Here is a 19,087-nt window from a genome sequence, read left to right on the forward strand (position 1 = left end):
GTGAAGCACAGTGCGAATGCCTCAACATCTGGCGTGGAATATAGCCTTTCGCACATCCGCTGCTAACTGTCTCAGAGCAAGGAAGGCAGAGGTGAGCCAAAAGGAGAAAATAACCACACCCCTTATAGCCATCTTCCTGGCAGGCTGGGAATGCTCCTGCCTGGCACTGGCGCCACAGCCCAGAGCCACACCAAAAAACCCAGTGTGATAGGAAGTGTTTCCAGCAACATGCACACACACCACAATATCGGGCGTGGACAATAGCCTTTCAGGCACCCACAGCTAATTTTCCCAGAGATGGGAAGGCGGAGCTCTGCGAAAAGAGGGAAATTAACACGCCCCACACAACCATCCTTACAGCTGGCTGGGAATGCATCTACACAGCCCAGCAACCCAGAACTTCCCTTGAGGGATGGTGCACACTTGTGATGTAGCATAGCCTTCCCTCAGCAGACGCCCTAGAAGGGCACGGCTTGGAAAAGAGACCCACTCAGAAATCCCAGGGACCATACGCCAATACCAAGGATTTGTGAGTCAGCTGCAGAGACACTCTGTGGTGAGACTGAAATGAAGGTTTAGACTCTTGCAACAGCCTTAAATCTCCAGGAACACCTGGGAGGTTTGATTATTAAAGCTGCCCTCCCTCCCTAACCGCTCAGACACATGCCCCACATTCAAGGTGGACAGCACCAACAACACACCTAAACTTGGTGCACCAGCTGGACCCCACAAGACTCAGACCACCACACACCGTAAAGACAAAGTTGGGAAGAAGTGACTTGAGGGGAATAGGTGACTCGCAGACGCCATCTGCTGGTTAGAGAAAGTGTACGCCACCAAGCTGTAGATCTGACAAATCAGAGATTAGTCTTTGAATAATCCTACATATCCTAAAAGAACCCTATCAAGTAAAGCAAATGCCAAGAGCCCAAAAACAACAGAAAATTTTAAAGCATATGAAAAAACCAGACAATATGGTTAACCCAAAACCAAACACCCAAATCAAAAGATCAGAGGAGACATAGTACTTGGAGCAATTAATTAAAGAACTAAAGACAAACAACAAGACCATGGCACAGGATATAAAGGACATGAAGAAGAGCATGGCACAGGATATAAAGGACATGAAGAAGACCCTAAAAGAGCATAAAGAAGAAATTGCAAGAGTAAATTAAAAAAAAAGATGATTTTATGGCAATAAAAGAAACTGCTGACCAAATTAAAAAGATTCTGGATACTCACAGTACAAGACTAGAGGAAGCTGAACAACGAATCACTGACCTTGAGGACCACAGAACAGAAAATGAAAGAACAAAAGAAAGAATGGGGAAAAAATTGAAAAAATAGAAACGGACCTCAGGGATATGATAGATAAAATAAAACATCCAAATATAAGACTCATTGGTGTCCCATAGGGGAAGAGAAGGGTAAAGGTCTAGAAACATTATTCAAAGAAATTGTTGGGGAAAACTTCCCAAACCTTCTACACAATATAAATACACAAAGCATAAATGCCCAGCAAACTCCAAACAGAATAAATACAAATAAACCCACTCTGAGGCATATTATGATCAGACTGTCAAATACTGAAGAGAAGGAGCAAGTTCTGAAAGCAGCAAGAGAAAAGCAACTCACCACATACAAAGGAAACAACGTAAGACTAAGTAGTGACTACTCAGTGGCCACCATGGAGGCAAGAAGGCAGTGGAACAAAATATTTAAAATTCTGAGAGAGAAAAATTTTCAACCAAGAATACTTTATCCAGCAAAGCTCTCCTTCAGATTTAAGGGAGAGCTTAAATTTTTCACAGACAAACAAATCCTGAGAGATTTCGCTAATTTAAGACCTGCCCTACTTCAGATACTAAAGGAAGCCCTACTGACAGAGAAACAAAGAAAGGAGAGATAAAGAGAAAGGTTCAGAACTAAAGAGATTCAATATTGGTCCATTAAAGGACAGTAAGAGAGAGAGGGAAAAATTATATCTGACAAACATAAACCAAAGGATAGGATGGCTGATTCAAGAAATGCCTTCACAGTAATAATGTTGAATGTAAATAGATTAAACTCCCCAATTAAAAGATATAGATTGGCAGAATGGATCAAAAACTATGAATCATCAATAAGTTGCATACAAGAGACTCATCTTAGACACAGGGACACAAAGAAATTGAAAGTGAAAGGATGGAAAAAAATATTTCATGCAAGCTACAGCCAAAAGAAAGCAGGAGTAGCAATATTAATCTCAGATAAAATAGACTTTAAATGCAAGGATGTTATGAGAGACAAAGTAGGCCACTACATACTAATAAAAGGGGCAATTCAACAAGAAGAAATAACAATTATAAATGTTTATGCACCCAATCATGGTGCCACAAAACACATGAGACAAACACTGGCAAAACTACAGGAAGCAATTGATGTTTCCACAATAATTGTGGGAGACTTCAACACATCACTCTCTCCTAAAGATAGACCAACCAGACAGAAGACCAATAAGGTAACTGAAAATGTAAACAATCTGATAAATGAATTTGATTTAACAGACATATATAGACCATTACATCCCAAATCACCAGGATACACATTCTTCTCTAGAGATCACAGAACTTTCTCCAGAATAGACCATATGCTGGGACATAAAACAAGCCTCAATAAATTTTTAAAAAAATTGAAATTATTCAAAGCACATTTTCTGACCACAATGGAATACAATTAGAAGTCAATAACCATCAGAGACTTAGAAAATTCACAAACATCTGGAGGTTTAACAACACACTCCTAAAATAAATGGTTATAATGTAGAATGTAGAGGAACTAGCAATAGAGAGCAATTAATGAAGGGGGAACGATAACCCAATAAGAACACATAAGCTATCGTGGGTAAATTTAATGTTCTGGGAATGCCCAGGAATGACTATGGTTTGTTAATTTCTGATGGGTATGGCAGGAACAAGTTCACAGAAATGTTGCTATATTAGGTTATTTTCTTGGGGTAGAGTAGGAACATGTTGGAAGTAAAGCAGTTATTTTAGATTAGTTGTCTTTTTCTTACTCCCTTGTTATGGTTTGCTTGAAATGTTTTTTATTGTATATCTATTTAAAAAAATTTTTTTTGATATACTTAATTTAAAAAAACAAACGAGTTAATTTAAAAAAAACAAAACAATGAAAAAAATATTCAGAGCCCCCTTGAGGAGCTGGTGAGGAATGCAGGGGTGTTGGGCTTCCCCACTTCGACGGTTGCTGATGTGCTCACAGATATAGGCAACTGGTGGTTTCATGGGCTGAGCCTTCTACCAAAGGACTGCCCTTGCCAAGACTGTTGCTGCAAAGGAGAGGCTAGGCCTCCCTATAATTGTGCCTAAGAGCCTCCTCCCAAATGCCTTTTTTTTATCTTCATTTTATTGAGATATATTCACATACCACGCAGTCATACAAAACAAATCGTACATTCGATTGTTCACAGTACCATTACATAGTTGTACATTCATCACCTAAATCAATCCCTGACACCTTCATTAGCACACACACAAAAATAATAAGAATAATAATTGAAGTGAAAAAGAGCAATTGAAGTAAAAAAGAACACTGGGTACCTTTGTCTGTCTGTTTGTTTCCTTCCCCTATTTTTCTACTCATCCATCCATAAACTAGACAAAGTGGAGTGTGGTCCTTATGGTTTTCCCAATCCCACTGCACCCCTCATAAGCTACATTTTTATACAATTGTCTTCGAGATTCATGGGTTCTGGGTTGTAGTTTGATAGTTTCAGGTATCCACCACCAGCTACCCCAATTCTTTAGAACCTAAAAAGGGTTGTCTAAAGTGTGCGTAAGAGTGCCCACCAGAGTGACCTCTCGGCTCCTTTTGGAATCTCTGCCACTGAAGCTTATTTCATTTCCTTTCACATCCCCCTTTTGGTCAAGAAGACGTTCTCCGTCCCACGATGCCGGGTCTACATTCCTCCCCGGGAGTCATATTCCACGTTGCCAGGGAGATTCACTCCCCTGGGTGTCTGATCCCACGTAGGGGGGAGGGCAGTGATTTCACCTTTCAAGTTGGCTTAGCTAGAGAGAGAGGGCCACATCTGAGCAACAAAGAGGCATTCGGGAGGAGGCTCTTAGGCACAATTATAGGGAGGCCTAGCCTCTCCTTTGCAGCAACCGTCTTCCCAAGGGTAAAACCTGTGGTAGAGGGCTCAACCCATCAAACCACCAGTCCCCTATGTCTGTGGTCATGTTAGCAACCATTGAGGTGCGGTAGGCCAATACCCCTGCATTCTCCACAGGCTCCTCAAGGGGGCACTACATATTTTTTTCCTGTTTTTGTTTTGTTTTGTTTTGTTTTGTTTTAACCTGTTCTTCCTTTCTAAATCAACTGTATGGAAAAAAAAACTAAAAACAAAAAAAAACAACAAAAAAAAACAAAAAAAAAGAAAAACATACAATAAAAGAACATTTCAAAGAGACCATAACAAGGGAGTAAGAAAAAGACAACTAACCTAAGATAACTGCTTTACTTCCAACCTGTTCCTACTTTACCCCAAGGAAGTTACATAATATAGCAACATTTCTGTGAACTTGCTCCTACTATATCCATCAGAAATTAACAGACCATAGTCATTCCTGGGCATCCCCAGAACGTTAAATAGCATATCTGTTCTTCTTGGATTACTGTTCCCCCTTCCTTAATTGCTCTCTATTGCTAGTTCCCCTACATTCTACATTATAAGCTATTCGTTTTACATTTTCCAAAGTTCACATTAGTGGTAGCATGTAATATTTCTCTTTCTGTGCCTGGCTTATTTCGCTCAGCATTATGTCTTCAAGGTTCATCCATGTTGTCATATGTTTCACGAGGTCGTTCCTTCTTACTGCCGTGTAGTATTCCATCGTGTGTATATACCACATTTTATTTATCCACTCATCTGTTGAAGGACATTTGGGTTGTTTCCATCTCTTAGCAATTGTGAATAATGCTGCTATAAACATTGGCGTGCAGATATCTGTTCGTGTCACTGCTTTCCGATCTTCTGGGTATATACCGAGAAGTGCAATCGCTGGATCGAATGGTAACTCTATATCTAGTTTTCTAAGGAACTGCCAGACCGACTTCCAGAGTGGCTGAACCATTATACAGTCCCAACAACAATGAATAAGAGTTCCAGTTTCTCCACATCCCCTCCAGCATTTGTAGTTTCCTGTTTGTCTACTGGCAGCCACTCTAATAGGTGTTAGATGGTATCTCGGGGTCTTAATTTGCATCTCTCTAATAGCTAATGAAAGCTGAACATTTTTTCATGTGTTTCTTGGCCATTTGTATTTCCTCTTCAGAGAACTGTCTTTTCATATCTTTTGCCCATTTTATAATTGGGCTGTCTGTACTACTGTCATTGAGTTGTAGGATTTCTTTATATATGCAAGATATCAGTCTTTTGTCAGATACATGGTTTCCAAAAATTTTTTCCCATTGAGTTGGCTGCCTCTTCACCTTTTTGAGAAATTCCTTTGAGGTGCAGAAACTTGTAAGCTTGAGGAGTTCCCATTTATCTATTTTTTCTTTTGTTGCTTGTGCTTTGGGTGTAAAGTCTAGGAAGTGACCGCCTAATACAAGGTCTTGAAGATGTTTTCCTACATTATCTTCTAGGAGTTTTATGGTACTTTCTTTTATATTGAGATCTTTGGTCCATTTTGAGTTAATTTTTGTGTAGGGGGTGAGGTAGGGGTCCTCTTTCATTCTTTTGGATATGGATAGCCAACTCTCCCAGCCCCATTTGTTGAAAAGACCATTATGACTCAGTTCAGTGACTTTGGGGGCCTTATCAAAGATCAGTCGGCCATAGATCTGAGGGTCTATCTCTGAATTCTCAATTCGATTCCATTGATCTATATGTCTATCTTTGTGCCAGTACCATGCTGTTTTGACAACTGTGGCTTTATAATAAGCTTCAAAGTCAGGGAGTGTAAGTCCTCCCACTTCATTTTTCTTTTTTAGAGTGTCTTTAGCAATTCGAGGCATCTTCCCTTTCCAAATAAATTTGATAACTTGCTTTTCCAAGTCTGCAAAGTAGGTTGTTGGAATTTTGATTGGGATTGCATTGAATCTGTAGATGAGTTTGGGTAGAATTGACATCTTAATGACATTTAGCCTTCCTAACCATGAACATGGAATATTTTTCCATCTTTTAAGGTCCCCTTCTATTTCTTTTAGTAGAGTTACGTAGTTTTCTTTGTATAGGTCTTTTACATCTTTGCTTAAGTTTATTCCTAGGTACTTGATTTTTTTAGTTGCTATTGAAAATGGTATCTTTTTCTTCAGTATCTCTTCAGTTTGTTCATTTCTAGCATACAGAAACATTACGGACTTATGTGCATTAATCTTGTATCCCGCTACTTTGCTAAATTTGTTTATTAGCTCTAGTAGCTGTATAGTTGATTTCTCAGGGTTTTCCAGATATAAGATCATATCATCTGCAAACAATGACAGTTTTACTTCTTTTCCAATTTGGATGCCTTTTATTTCTTTGTCTTGCCGGATTGCCCGGGCTAGCACTTCCAGCACAATGTTGAATAGCAGTGGTGACAGCGGGCATCCTTGTCTTGTTCCTGATCTTAGAGGGAAGGCTTTCAGTCTCTCACCATTGAGTATTATGCTGGCTGTGGGTTTTTCATATATGCTCTTTATCATGTTGAGGAAGTTTCCTTCAATTCCTACCTTTTGAAGTGTTTTTATCAAAAACGGATGTTGGATTTTGTCAAATGCTTTTTCAGCATCTATTGAGAAGATCATTTGATTTTTTCCTTTTGAATTTTTAATGTGTTGTAATACGTTGATTGACTTTCTTATGTTGAACCATCCTTGCATGCCTGGAATGAACCCCACTTGGTCATGGTGTATGATTTTTTTAATGTGTCTTTGGATTCGATTTGCAAGTATTTTGCTGAGGATTTTTGCATCTATATTCATTAGGGAGATTGGCCGGTAGTTTTCCTTTTTTGTAGCATCTTTGCCTGGTTTTGGTATTAGATTGATGTTAGCTTCCTAAAATGAGTTAGGTAGTGTTCCATTTTCTTCAATGTTTTGAAAGAGTTTGAGTAAGATTGGTGTCAGTTCTTTCTGGAAAGTTTGGTAGAATTCCCCTGTGAAGCCATCTGGCCCTGGGCATTTATTTGTGGGAAGATTTTTGATGACTGATTGGATCTCTTTGCTTGTGATGGGTTGGTTGAGGTCTTCTGTCTCTTCTCTGGTCAGTCTAGGTTATTCATAGGTTTCCAGGAAATTGTCCATTTCCTCTACATTATCCAGTTTGTTGCCATACAGTTGTTCATAGTATCCTCTTATAATTTTTTTAATTTCTTCAGGATCTGCAGTTACGTCACCTTTTCCATTCATTATTTTGTTTATATGGGTCTTCTCTTGTTTTGATTTTGTCAGTCTAGCTAGGGGCTTGTCAATCTTGTTGATCTTCTCAAAGAACCAACTTTTGGTGATATTTATCCTCTCTATTGTTTTTTTGTTCTCTATGTCATTTATTTCTGCTTTAATCCTTGTTATTTCTTTTCTTCTACTTGGTTTAGGATTGGTTTGCTGTTCATTTTCTAGCTTCTTCAGTTGATCCATTAGTTCTTTGATTTTGGCTCTTCCTTTTTAGTATATGCGTTTAATGCTATAAATTTCCCCCTCAGCACTGCTTTTGCTGCATCCCATAGGTTTTGGTATGTTGTGTTTTCATTTTCATTCGTCTCTATATATTTAGCAATTTCTCTTGCTATTTCTTCTTTAACCCACTGATTGTTTTGGAGTGTGTTGTTTAACCTCCAGGTATTTGTGAATTTTCTAAGTCTCTGATGGTTATTGACTTCTAATTGTATTCCATTGTGGTCAGAGAATGTGCTTTGAATAATTTCAATCTTTTTAAATTTACTGAGGCTTGTTTTATGTCCCAGCATATGATCTATTCTGGAGAAAGTTCCGTGAGCACTAGAAAACTATGTGTATCCTGGTGATTTGGGATGTAATGTTCTGTATATGTCTGTTAAATCTAATTCATTTATCAGATTGTTTAGGTTTTCAATTTCCTTATTGGTCCTCTGTCTGGTTGATCTATCTATAGGAGAGAGTGATGCGTTGAAGTCTCCCACAATTATTGTGGAAACATCAATTGCTTCCTTTAGTTTTGCCAGTGTTTCTCTCATGTATTTTGTGGCACCTTGATTGGGTGCATAGACATTTACGATTGTTGTTTCTTCTTGTTGAATTGCCCCTTTTATTAGTATGTAGTGGCCTTCTTTGTCTCTCAAAACATCCCTGCATTTAAAGTCTATTTTATCTGAGATTAATATTGCTACACCTGCTTTCTTTTGGCTGCAGCTTGCATGATATATTTTTTTCCATCCTTTCACTTTCAATTTCTTTGTGTCCCTGTGTCTAAGATGAGTCTCTTGTATGCAACATATTGATGGTTCATTTTTTTTTGATCCATTCGGCGAATCTATATCTTTTAATTGGGGAGTTTAATCCATTTACATTCAATGTTATAACCGTGAAGGCATTTCTTGAATCAGCCATCTTATCCTTTGGTTTATGTTTGTCATATATATTTTTCCCCTCTCTCTATTAATATCCTTTATTGTACCCATACCGAATCTCTTTAGTACTGAACCTTTCTCCAGGTCTCTCTGTCCTTTCTTTGTTTCTCTGTCTGTAGGGCTCCCTTTAGTATCTCGAGTAGGGCAGGTCACTTGTTAGCAAATTCTCTCAGCATTTGTTTGTCTGTGAAAAATTTAAGCTCTCCCTCAAATTTGAAGGAGAGCTTTGCTGGATAAAGTATTCTTGGCTGGAAATTTTTCTCACTCAGAATTTTAAATATATCATGCCTCTGCCTTCTCGCCTCCATGGTGGCTGCTGAGTAGTCACTACTTAGTCTTATGCTGTTTCCTTTGTATGTGGTGAATTGCTTTTCTCTTGCTGCTTTCAGAACTTGCTCCTTCTCTTCCATGTTTGACAGTGTGATCAGAATATGTCTCGGAGTGGGTTTATTTGGATTCATTCTATTTGGAGTTCGCTGAGCATTTATGATTTGTGTATTTATGTTGTTTAGAAGATTTGGGAAGTTTTACCCAACAATTTCTTTGAATACTCTTCCTAGACCTTTACCCTTTTCTTCCGCTTCTGGAACACCAATGAGTCTTATATTAGGACGTTTTATATTATCTATCATATCCCTGAGGTCTGTTTCGATTTTTTCAATTTTTTTCCCCATTCTTTCTTTTATGCGTTCATTTTCCATTCTGTCATCTTCCAGGTCACTGATTCGTTATTCAACTTCCTCTAGTCTTGTACCATGAGTTTCCAGAATCTTTTTAATTTGGTCAACAGTTTCTTTAATTTCCATAAGATCATCTATTTTTTTATTTAGTCTTGTAATGTCTTCTTTATGCTCTTCAAAGGTCTTCTTGATATCCTTTGTATTCTGTACTATGGTCTCATTGTTCATCTTTAGTTCTTTGAGTAGGTGCTCCAGGTGCTGTGTCTCTTCTGATATTTTAATTTGGGTGCTTGGGCTTGGGTTATCCATATCGTCTGGTTTTTTCATATGCTTTATAATTTTCTGTTGTTTTTGGCCTCTTGGCATTTGCTGAACTTGACAGGGTTCTTTTAGGATTTGTAGACCAATTGAAGTCCTTATCTCTAATTTATCATATCTACAGCTTCGTGGAGTACACTTTCTCTAACTAACCAGCAGGTGGCATCCACGAGCCACCTGTTCTCCACAAGGCAGTTCTCCCCTGCTTTGCCTTTGTGGTGAGTGGGGGAGTGAGTCTTGTGGGGTCCAATTGGTGTACCAAGCTTGCGTGTGTAGTTGGTGTTGCCCGCCCTGTACATGGGGCGTGCTTCTGGGCAGTCAGGGAGGCGGGGTGGCTCTAACAATCAAATCTCCCTGGTGATCCTGGAGTTTTAAAGCTGCTGCAGTAGTCTAATCCTTCAGTTCAGTCCTGCCACAGTTTGTCTCTGCCACTGACCCTCAAGTCCTTGGTATTGGCATATGGCTCCTGAGACTTGTAAGTGGGTCCCTCTTCCAGGCCGTGCACCCCGTTCCTCTGTTGAAGGATGACTGTGCTATGTCCCAGGTGAGTGCCGTCCCCCCGGGGCGGTTCTGGGCTGCTAGGCTGTGTAGGGAGGCTCCCAGTCTGCTGAAATGATGGCTGAATGGGGCTTTTTTAATTCACACTGCTCCACCTTCCTAACTCTGGGACAATCAGCTGAGGTTGCAGGGAAGGCTAATGTCCATGCCCAGTTTTGTGGAGTGTGCCTGTTATTTGAAGCACTTCCATCACACTGGGTTATGTGGGGCAGCTCTGGGCCATGGGGCTGGCGATGGGCAGGAGTGTTTCCTGTCCACCAGGATGATGGCTGTGAGCAGACACCCCCCTTTTCTTGGGAAGTTGTGGTGTTTAGTGAATTTTCTCAGCCACTGGATTATTGCCTTTTGTCTCAGAGCTCTCTTAGTTCTGCTCTTGTCTTGACCTGCCCAAATTGCAAGTCTTTGAAGCTTTCTGTATTGGGCTTCTTAGAGTAATTGTTTTACAAAAAGAAAAAAGGATTTTAAAAAAAAAAAAAGGGGGCCCTTATCACAGATCTAATGGGTTATTGAAATGCTAAGAGACAAAGCAATTAGGGCCATTAAGGAAAGTTCCACAGGGTAGAGAGATCAGCTTTTCTTTGGGATTTGCATATGAGCCTGAGGGCCTGAGCTCTGCCCTTCCCCTTTCTATGTTCACCAGAACTCCAAAAATCCTCCGCTTTTATTTTGGAGTTTTTCGTGCTGTTTTTTTCTATATCTGTCTCCTCTCTGCTGGGCTGGCTGCTCTCAGATTCTCTGGTGTCTGGTCTCAGTCTATTTATGGTTGGAGTTTGGATCAGTAGAATGAGTTTCCGATAAGGGCTGCCACTGCATTTCTCCCTTCTCCTTCCCGGAGCTGACAGCCCCTCCTCCCACGGGACTGAGCCTGGCAGGAAGGGGCGCGGGTCCCCTGGCCACAAAAACTTACAGATTTCGCTGATCTCAGCAGTTCAACGTTTTCATGAGTGTTGTATGAAGTATGCCCAAAGTCAGATTGCTCTGTGGTGTCCAGTCCACGCAGTTCCTGGCTTTCTACCTACTTTCCTGGAGGAGTAACTAAAACATACAGCTCACCAGTCCGCCATCTTGCCCCGCCCTCCCCAAATGCCTCTTTGTTGCTCAGATGTGGCCCTCTCTCTCTAGCTAAGCCAACTTGGCAGGTGAAGTCACCGCCCTCCCCTCTACATGGGATCTGACACCCAGGGGAGTGAATCTCCCTGGCAACATGGAATATGACTCCCAGGGAGGAATCAAGACCTGGCATCGTGGGATGGAGAACATCTTCTTGACCAAAAGAGGGATGTGAAAGGAAATGAAATAAGTGTCAGTGGCAGAGAGATTCCAAAAGGAGCTGAGAGGTCACTCTGGTGGGCACTCTTAACGCACAATATAGACAACCGTTTTTAGGTGCCAATGAATTGGAATAGCTAGTGGTAAATACCTGAAATTATCAAACTACAACCCAGAACCCATGAATGTTGTAGACGATTGTATAAAAATGTAGTATATGAGGAGTGACAATGTGATGGGGAAAGCAATATGGACCACACTCCCCTTTGTCTAGTTTATGGATGGAGGAGTAGAAAAATGGGGGGGAGGGGAGAAAAAAAAAAAAGAAAAAAAAAAAAAAGGAAGGCACCCAGTGTTCTTTTTTAATTTGGTTGTTCTTTTTCACTTTGGTTGTTCCTTTTCAGTTTGGTTTTTTTGTTATTGTTTTTGTGTGTGTGGTAATGAAAATGTCAAAAATTAATTTTGGTGATGAATGCACAACTATGTAATGGTACTGTAAACAAAAATAAAAGGGAATGAAGTTCTGATACATGCAACAACACAGATGAACCTTGAAAACATCATGCTGAGTGAAATAAGCGAGACACAAACGCAAAAGTACTGTATGATCTCGCTGATATGACATAATTCAAATAAGCAAATTCACAGAGTCTGAAACTAGAATACAGGTTACCAGGGGCTCGGGTGGGGGATAGGGGATGGGGAGTTAGTGCATAATTGGTACAGAATTTTTAATTGGGGTGATGGAAAAGTTTAGATAATGAATAGTGGTGATGGTAGCACAACATTGTGAATGATATTATTGATAATATTCTTTCATCAATTATAACAAAGATACCATACTATAGCAAGGTGCTAATAATAGGTGGTATATAGGAACTCTGCATTTTCTGCATGATTTTTCTGTAAACCTACAATTTCTCTAAAAACAAAAAAATTATATTAAAAAATTAAGAAATTCCTCTTCAAATGGTACCAAAGTAAAAAGCAATCTACACACTTGCTTTCTTGGAAGGATGATATTTGTAAATCATATAACCAATAAGCTCTTTGTAACAAATCAAAAGTAACAAACTAACAACTCAGTAGGAAAATAGTCAAAAGACATAAACAGGCATTTAACACAAGGTGGCCAATAAACATATGAAAACAACAAGATACTAGTTTACCCCTTCCAGATTGGCAAAAATTAAAGTATATGACAATATCCTCCATTGGAGAGGATGTGAAAGAACTGAAACTCTTATACATTACCAACTCAACAACAAAAAGACAATCAGTATAAATTGGTTATGAGTGCTTTGGAAATTAATTTGGTGTATCTTGAAAGGCTGAATACATTCATATTCCACAACCCAACAATTTCACTCCTAAGTGTATCCCTGGAAAACTCCTGTACATATGTACCCTGGGATAAGTACAAAATTTTTCAAAGCAGCATTGTTCACAATGCAAAAAACTGGAAAAAGTCCAAATACCAATCAACAGGAGACTGGATAAAAAAATCAAAATAGATTTATAAAAATGGAATATTATAGGCAGTGGAAAATGAACAATGAACAAAGATAGCTAAATAAGCAGTAAGAAAAAACTATAGAAATATAATGTTGAATAAAAACAGAAAATAAAGTCCTAAATACCCAGTAAAATTATGTAAGCATTTACCCTCTTGACCCAGAAATCCACTTCTAGGACTTCATCCCGCAGATTCACTGGGAGAAGAAAAAGAACTATTTGTAATAGCAAAAAATTGAAAATATCTATCAATAGTAGGCTGAGTGAATAAATAATGGCTTATCCACTAAAGGAAAATGAGTGAAAATTAATGTCTCTCTATACTGCTATGGTGTTATCTTCAGAAAATGTCATGTTCGGAAAAAAAAGCAAGGTGGAGAAAAGTGTAGGTAGTATAACCATAAAATAAAAATTTTTAATTGGTTACATGTAAAGGGATGGAGGATACAGGAGGGAGAGGAAAGGAATAGAAGCCAGACTTCTTTGAATAATTCTTGTTCTCTAGATGTGATGTTGTGGTCGTGTAAATATTTTATAAAATTATGAAAGAAAACGAATTTACATAGCAGTTCCTAAAAATCAAAATTAAAATGAACAAATGAACTTACCACATACTCAATTTTGGCCCACCCAGAGAAAAACTATTCCAAATGACTTTAAAATTCAATATTATGACTGAATATCCCAGCTCAGACTTTTATAAGCTCCAGAATCATAATCAGCTACCTGCTTGACATTTCCTCTCGAACATCTTTTCAGACATTTTAGATGTAATATGTCCAAATTGGAAATCTTGGTTTTCTCTTATAAACCCAACACTCCCAATTACTTCCCTTACTGTAATGTCCTTCAAAAGCATCCTTAACCAAGATCAGACTTCAATTACAGATACGAACAAACCCTACATGGTTGGGACTAAGGTAAATCAGAACACAGGATAAAGGATGATATTGTCTGTATTTTAAAACTTCACCTTTTGTGTGAGACCAAAGGAAGAGATGTTTATTTTGTCCAAAATTTAAATTTTCCGAAGCACACAATCTAAATTAACCTGTCTAGCCAGTTCCTTTAAACAACTTAAACACATGGAGCCCAGAATAGGGAGTGAGGTCTTATTATTCTGTATAGATTAATCTAATACCCTGATACATTCCAGAGCATGCTGGGCAGATAGTAAAAAAGTATTTGAAAGCCCCTCCAGGGAGAGGAGAAAAAAATACGGAAGTATAAAACTTCCCCACCTGGGAAAATGCTGATGTTTTCTCAAGCATTAGGGACCCACAATTTAATAAGCCAACCCTCAGTCTTGAGGCTTGCTCTTAAAAAACTTATTGCTGTAAGGGGTAAGCTAAGCCTACTTATAATTATGCCTAAGAGTCACTTCCAGAGAACCTTTTGTTGCTCAGTTGTGGCCTCTCTCTCTCTCTAAGCCCAACTCTGCAAATAAACTCATCACTGTCTCCCCATGTGGGACATGACTTCCAGGGGTGTAAATCTCCCTGGTAAAGTGGGACGTGACTTCCAGGGATGAGCATGGCCTTGGCATCATGGGATTGACAATGCCCTCTTGACCAAAAGTGGGAAAAGAAATGTAACAAGATAAGGTTTTGGTGGCTAAGAGATTTCAAATAGAGTCAAGAGGCTATCCTGGAGGTTACTCTTATGCAAACTTCAGCCAGATGCTGCAAACTGCCATGGTATGCCAAGCCCCAACCAACAGTATTCCTAAAAACTTAAAGAATATCCTGGGCTCTATCTAAGTCTCCATAAGTGTTTCACCTAAAAAGTTTATTTTTCAGAAACTAAAGGCCTCCAGATTGTTCCTATACCAGATAAGCTCTGAAACCCAGAGATACCAGTCTCTCCAAGAAATCAACAAGTTAATCACCCTACCCCATAATGTCAACACCCCTTTTCAGCATGAAGAAGTTAGAATGGTCACTGCCCAAACATCCCTGAAAACAGAAAATTATCAAATAAGGAGCAGGAGTTGTAACAGAAAAGTTAGAATTTAACAAATGATTATGACTACTGACTCATTATACAGATATTTCTTTTTAGTTCCTAGTGCATTAGAACAGCCAGAAGGAAATACCTGAAATTGTAGAACTGTAACTCATACCATACTTTGAAATCTGTTCTATAACTATTTGAAATTTATCACTTTTTTGCATATACGTGCTGTTTCACAATAAAAAATGTTTTTTTTTTTAAAAAAAGAAAAGCATCCTTAACCAGAAAAATGGAACCATCCAACCAGTTTCCCAAGGGAGAAATCTATAAATCATTTTTTTCCTCCCTATCCCTCATTACATGTAATCTATCAGCAGTCCTGCATATTTTATTTCCACAGTATATCTTGAATTTGTCTCCTGTGTGCAGGCACCAGTGAGAAGTCTAGGACAAGACTGAAGAGTCAAGTAGTAAACTATTATGCTACTTCTGCTCACAACATGATCTGGAAGACAGATACTTCAGATATCATAGCCTTTAGAATGTAAACACTGAAATTATAAGATTTGAGTAGAGTATTCTTTCATGCAGATTAGTGTTTAAATAAATCTTCTGGGCAAAAAACATGTTACATTAACAAAGCAAGTGGACATCCTGGAGTTATATCGGTAGTTTAGAATTTAATACTCGTTAAATTCTTTGTTTCTACAAAGTTACTGAAATCACTCCCCCCAAAATTCTTTACTGAACATCAAAATAAGACTGACCTGGATTGGAAACAACAATCAGTTTGCAGCGGGGACTATATTGGGTAATACTGGAAATGACTGCCTTAAGGATGGAGACATTTCGCTGGAGTAAATTAAGGCGTGTCTCTCCCTTTTCCTGGCGTGCCCCTGCTGTGATAATCACAAGGTTGGAGTTTGCAGTGACATCGTAATCTGGCGAAAGATTTGAATAGAACATAAATTACAAAAGAAAAGAACTGACACTTAAGTACACATTTCCTGTTGTCCTCAATCACCAAGCTATGTTTACCAGAGTGGATTCCCTTAGATCTACTACTATGCCCACAATACTCTTTAATTTCAGGACATTAGTATTAAATTTTCCTTGTACATTTACAAGATCCTCCTAACATGCCTTTTATATTCTTCAGAGTAAGAGGTCAAAATGTGGATTAGTCTGGCAAATGGGAATATTTACTTGAGATAAATGTGGGGTGAAAAGAACCTTGAACAGGGAGATTTTGGCTCACTCATTTGTTCAAATAGTTATCTCCTGGGTGCCAAGTGAATAAAGTATAATAGTTAAGAGTATACATTTTAGACTCAAGTGGAACTGAGTTCTATCCCCAACTCTGTCATCTTTATTTAACCTGTTTGCAGCTGTATCATCTATAAAAGATCATAGAGTTGTGCTGAGGATTAATTAATAGATGTAAAGTACTTAGCTCAGTGTCTGCTACACAATGAATAATCAATTAATGAATGCTACCATGATGACTACTATTAATGCTGCTCACAAGGAACTCAAGTGTTTGATATAGGAAGCCTTCTAAACAAATAAAGTACATCTTATTATGATAAATGCTTTAAATAAAAATGTGAACATCATATTATGACAGTATAGAATAGGAATCAACCAGCTCTATCTGTAAGAACTGGGGAAGTCTGGGGAAGTCTTCATAATGGAAAATAAAGATATGGTTCTCTTAAATCTCTGTTAATGTAGTATTAGAATATTGATAGTATTTAACTATGACATTACCTTTGCTGGCAACAATATTTGGCATTTTCATGAAAGGGCTGCCATGCTGAAGATCCATTATCTCCCCCTTCAGTTTGCCTTCATCCACATCTACAAAGGCAAGTTCATCACTCAAGCCCTAAAAAATATTAGTCAAAAGGAGGTGATGGAGAGTACCTCTTGATTAACTGGAGGATGAAAGAAAATTATTATATTGGGAAACTACACCTAACTTGTGAATTATTAGACTCAAAGGAGACATAATAGAGATTTTCAACATTTTATCATGATATAAAAGTCCAAACTAGAAAAAATACAAGCTACAAAGAGGAAAGTTTCAGCTCATCATGAGGAGATAAAATCTGTTTAATAAATAGAACAGTCTCTGAAAAAGGTGAACACCCCTTCAATTTAAGCTAAGACTGCACAATATTAAAGCACGGATTCTGTAGAAGGAATTCCTCATCAGACTATGAGCTCCTTGAAGACAGAGTCTTATTCATCTCCATCTACCTAGTGCTTAGCATCCACCTGGCACATAGGCACTCAATAAAAATTTTTAAATAAATGAACAGATTAAAATATAAATCCATTCCAACTCTAAAATTTTATAGTTCCATGATCAGACACTGTTACCTGCAAAAACTATTTAATCAGTACTCATTTCTAGCATGCTACTTTATATGTAGGAAAGGAAGGAAAATAACACATATGTATTTACAAAAGAAATACTAGAGGATATTCAAGAAACTGATTTAAATTGTTGCCCATAGGGGATGATGAGGGGAAGGGTGAACGGAAACTGTATGAGAATGTGACTTCTCCATGTATATCTTTTCATCTTACTTTTATTTTCCAGCCTTATGAAAGTAATTCTTTTATTTTGATAAGATATTACAAATATCTCTGATGAAATAACAGTGACTTTGTACTTGTACTTAAAAATAAATGTTCAGAGGGAGGAGCTAAGATGGCAGCATAGAGAGGAGTGGAAGCTAGTTAGTCTCCCTGGAACAACTAATGAAAAACAGGAACAACTAGTAAATAACATGGAATAACTGCGGGGTTGGGGGGTGGGGGAACAAACGTGACTGTCCACTCATCATACATGAACCTGAATTGGGAGGAATGCCCGAGACTGCAGCATAAAATCTGTAAGTAAAAACTGCGGACCCGAGCCGAGAGCCCCTCCCTCAGGGAAGCCTTGTGGTGCTAGAGAGCAGCACTCTCTGAACAAGTGAATATACCTCAGCCCAGCTCCAGCTGGGGTTTTAATGTTAACTGCTCAATACAGACTGCAAATTCCCAACAAGCAGACAGAGGCTTCTGGTGACAAATAACCTTGGAGAGTCAGGGGACATATGTGTCTCAGGACTGGGAGCCCAAAGGATTGGGTGCTATCTTTGGCTGACAGGTGAATCTGGGGGCTTTCTGTCCCTTTCTCTCTCTCTTAACCTGGGCGGCTCAGTGGAGAAAGCCTCAGCTGTTTTTGGCTCACAGTGCTCTGTAGTAGAGAAAGCCGCAGCCATTTTTAACTCACAGATTCTGACACAGACAATAGCAGAGTCAGAGAAACAAAGAATCTATTTACATGCAAATGACCTCTCTATAGGGGGCATAGCTTCCCAAGAGGAAAGAGGTGGGGCCCAGCTCTACCACCTGCCTTCCCTTCAGATCCAGACCCCAGAGCCTGGGGGAAAACAGCCACCAACCACACTTCCTTACACCAGTCTGGAGTGACAGGATGACAGGCACCACCTGCTGGGCAGAAAAGCAGAGGGTGTGTCAATCCTCTAAGACACACCATCAGGAAAACCGGACACTGAATGTTCCAGAAAGAGAATAGAAGAGAAAAGGGGCAGAAGCAATAATAGAGGAAATAATCAATGAGAATTTCCCGTCTCTTAAGAAAGACTTAAAATTACAGCTCCAAGAAGCGCGGTGTACTCCAAACAGAACAGATCTGAATAGGCCTATGCCAAGACACATAATAATCAGATTATCAAACGTCAAAGATAAAGAGAGAATCCTGAAAGCAGCAAGAGAAAAGCAATCCATCACATACAAAGGAAGCTTAATAAGACTATGTGCAGATTTCTCAGCAGAAATCATGGAGGCAAGAAGGAAGTGGTGTGATATATTTAAGATACTGAAAGAGAAAAACTGCCAACCAAGAATCCTATATCCAGAAAAACTGTCCTTCAAATATGAGGGAGAGTTCAAAATATTCTCTGACAAACACACAATGAGAGTTTGTGAATAAGATACCTACCCTACAGGAAATACTAAAGGGAGCACTACAGACTGATAGGAAAAGACAGGAGTGAGAAGCTTGGAACACAATTTTGGGTGATGGTAGCACAGCAATGTAAGTACACTGAACAAAGATAACTATGAATATGGTTGAAAGAGGAATGTTAGGAGTATGTGGGACACCAGAAGAAAAAAGGAAAG

General features: G+C 38.9%; 1 protein-coding gene across 1 annotated transcript in view; it reads right to left on the reverse strand.

Annotated features, from left to right (window-relative positions):
• The window catches only part of LOC119536466 (L-lactate dehydrogenase C chain), a 138,277-nt gene that overhangs the window by 23,503 nt on the left and 95,687 nt on the right, over positions 1-19,087 (reverse strand). The window contains exons 7-8 of the mRNA XM_037839273.1: positions 16,655-16,772; positions 15,652-15,825 (exon numbers count right to left, since the gene is read on the reverse strand). Of these exons, the coding sequence (XP_037695201.1) occupies positions 15,652-15,825; positions 16,655-16,772 (292 nt within the window). The remainder of the gene's footprint in view (positions 1-15,651; positions 15,826-16,654; positions 16,773-19,087) is intronic.

The sequence above is a fragment of the Choloepus didactylus genome, chromosome 6 (genome assembly GCF_015220235.1).
Source record: "Choloepus didactylus isolate mChoDid1 chromosome 6, mChoDid1.pri, whole genome shotgun sequence".
NCBI classification, from domain to species: Eukaryota; Metazoa; Chordata; class Mammalia; order Pilosa; family Megalonychidae; genus Choloepus; species Choloepus didactylus.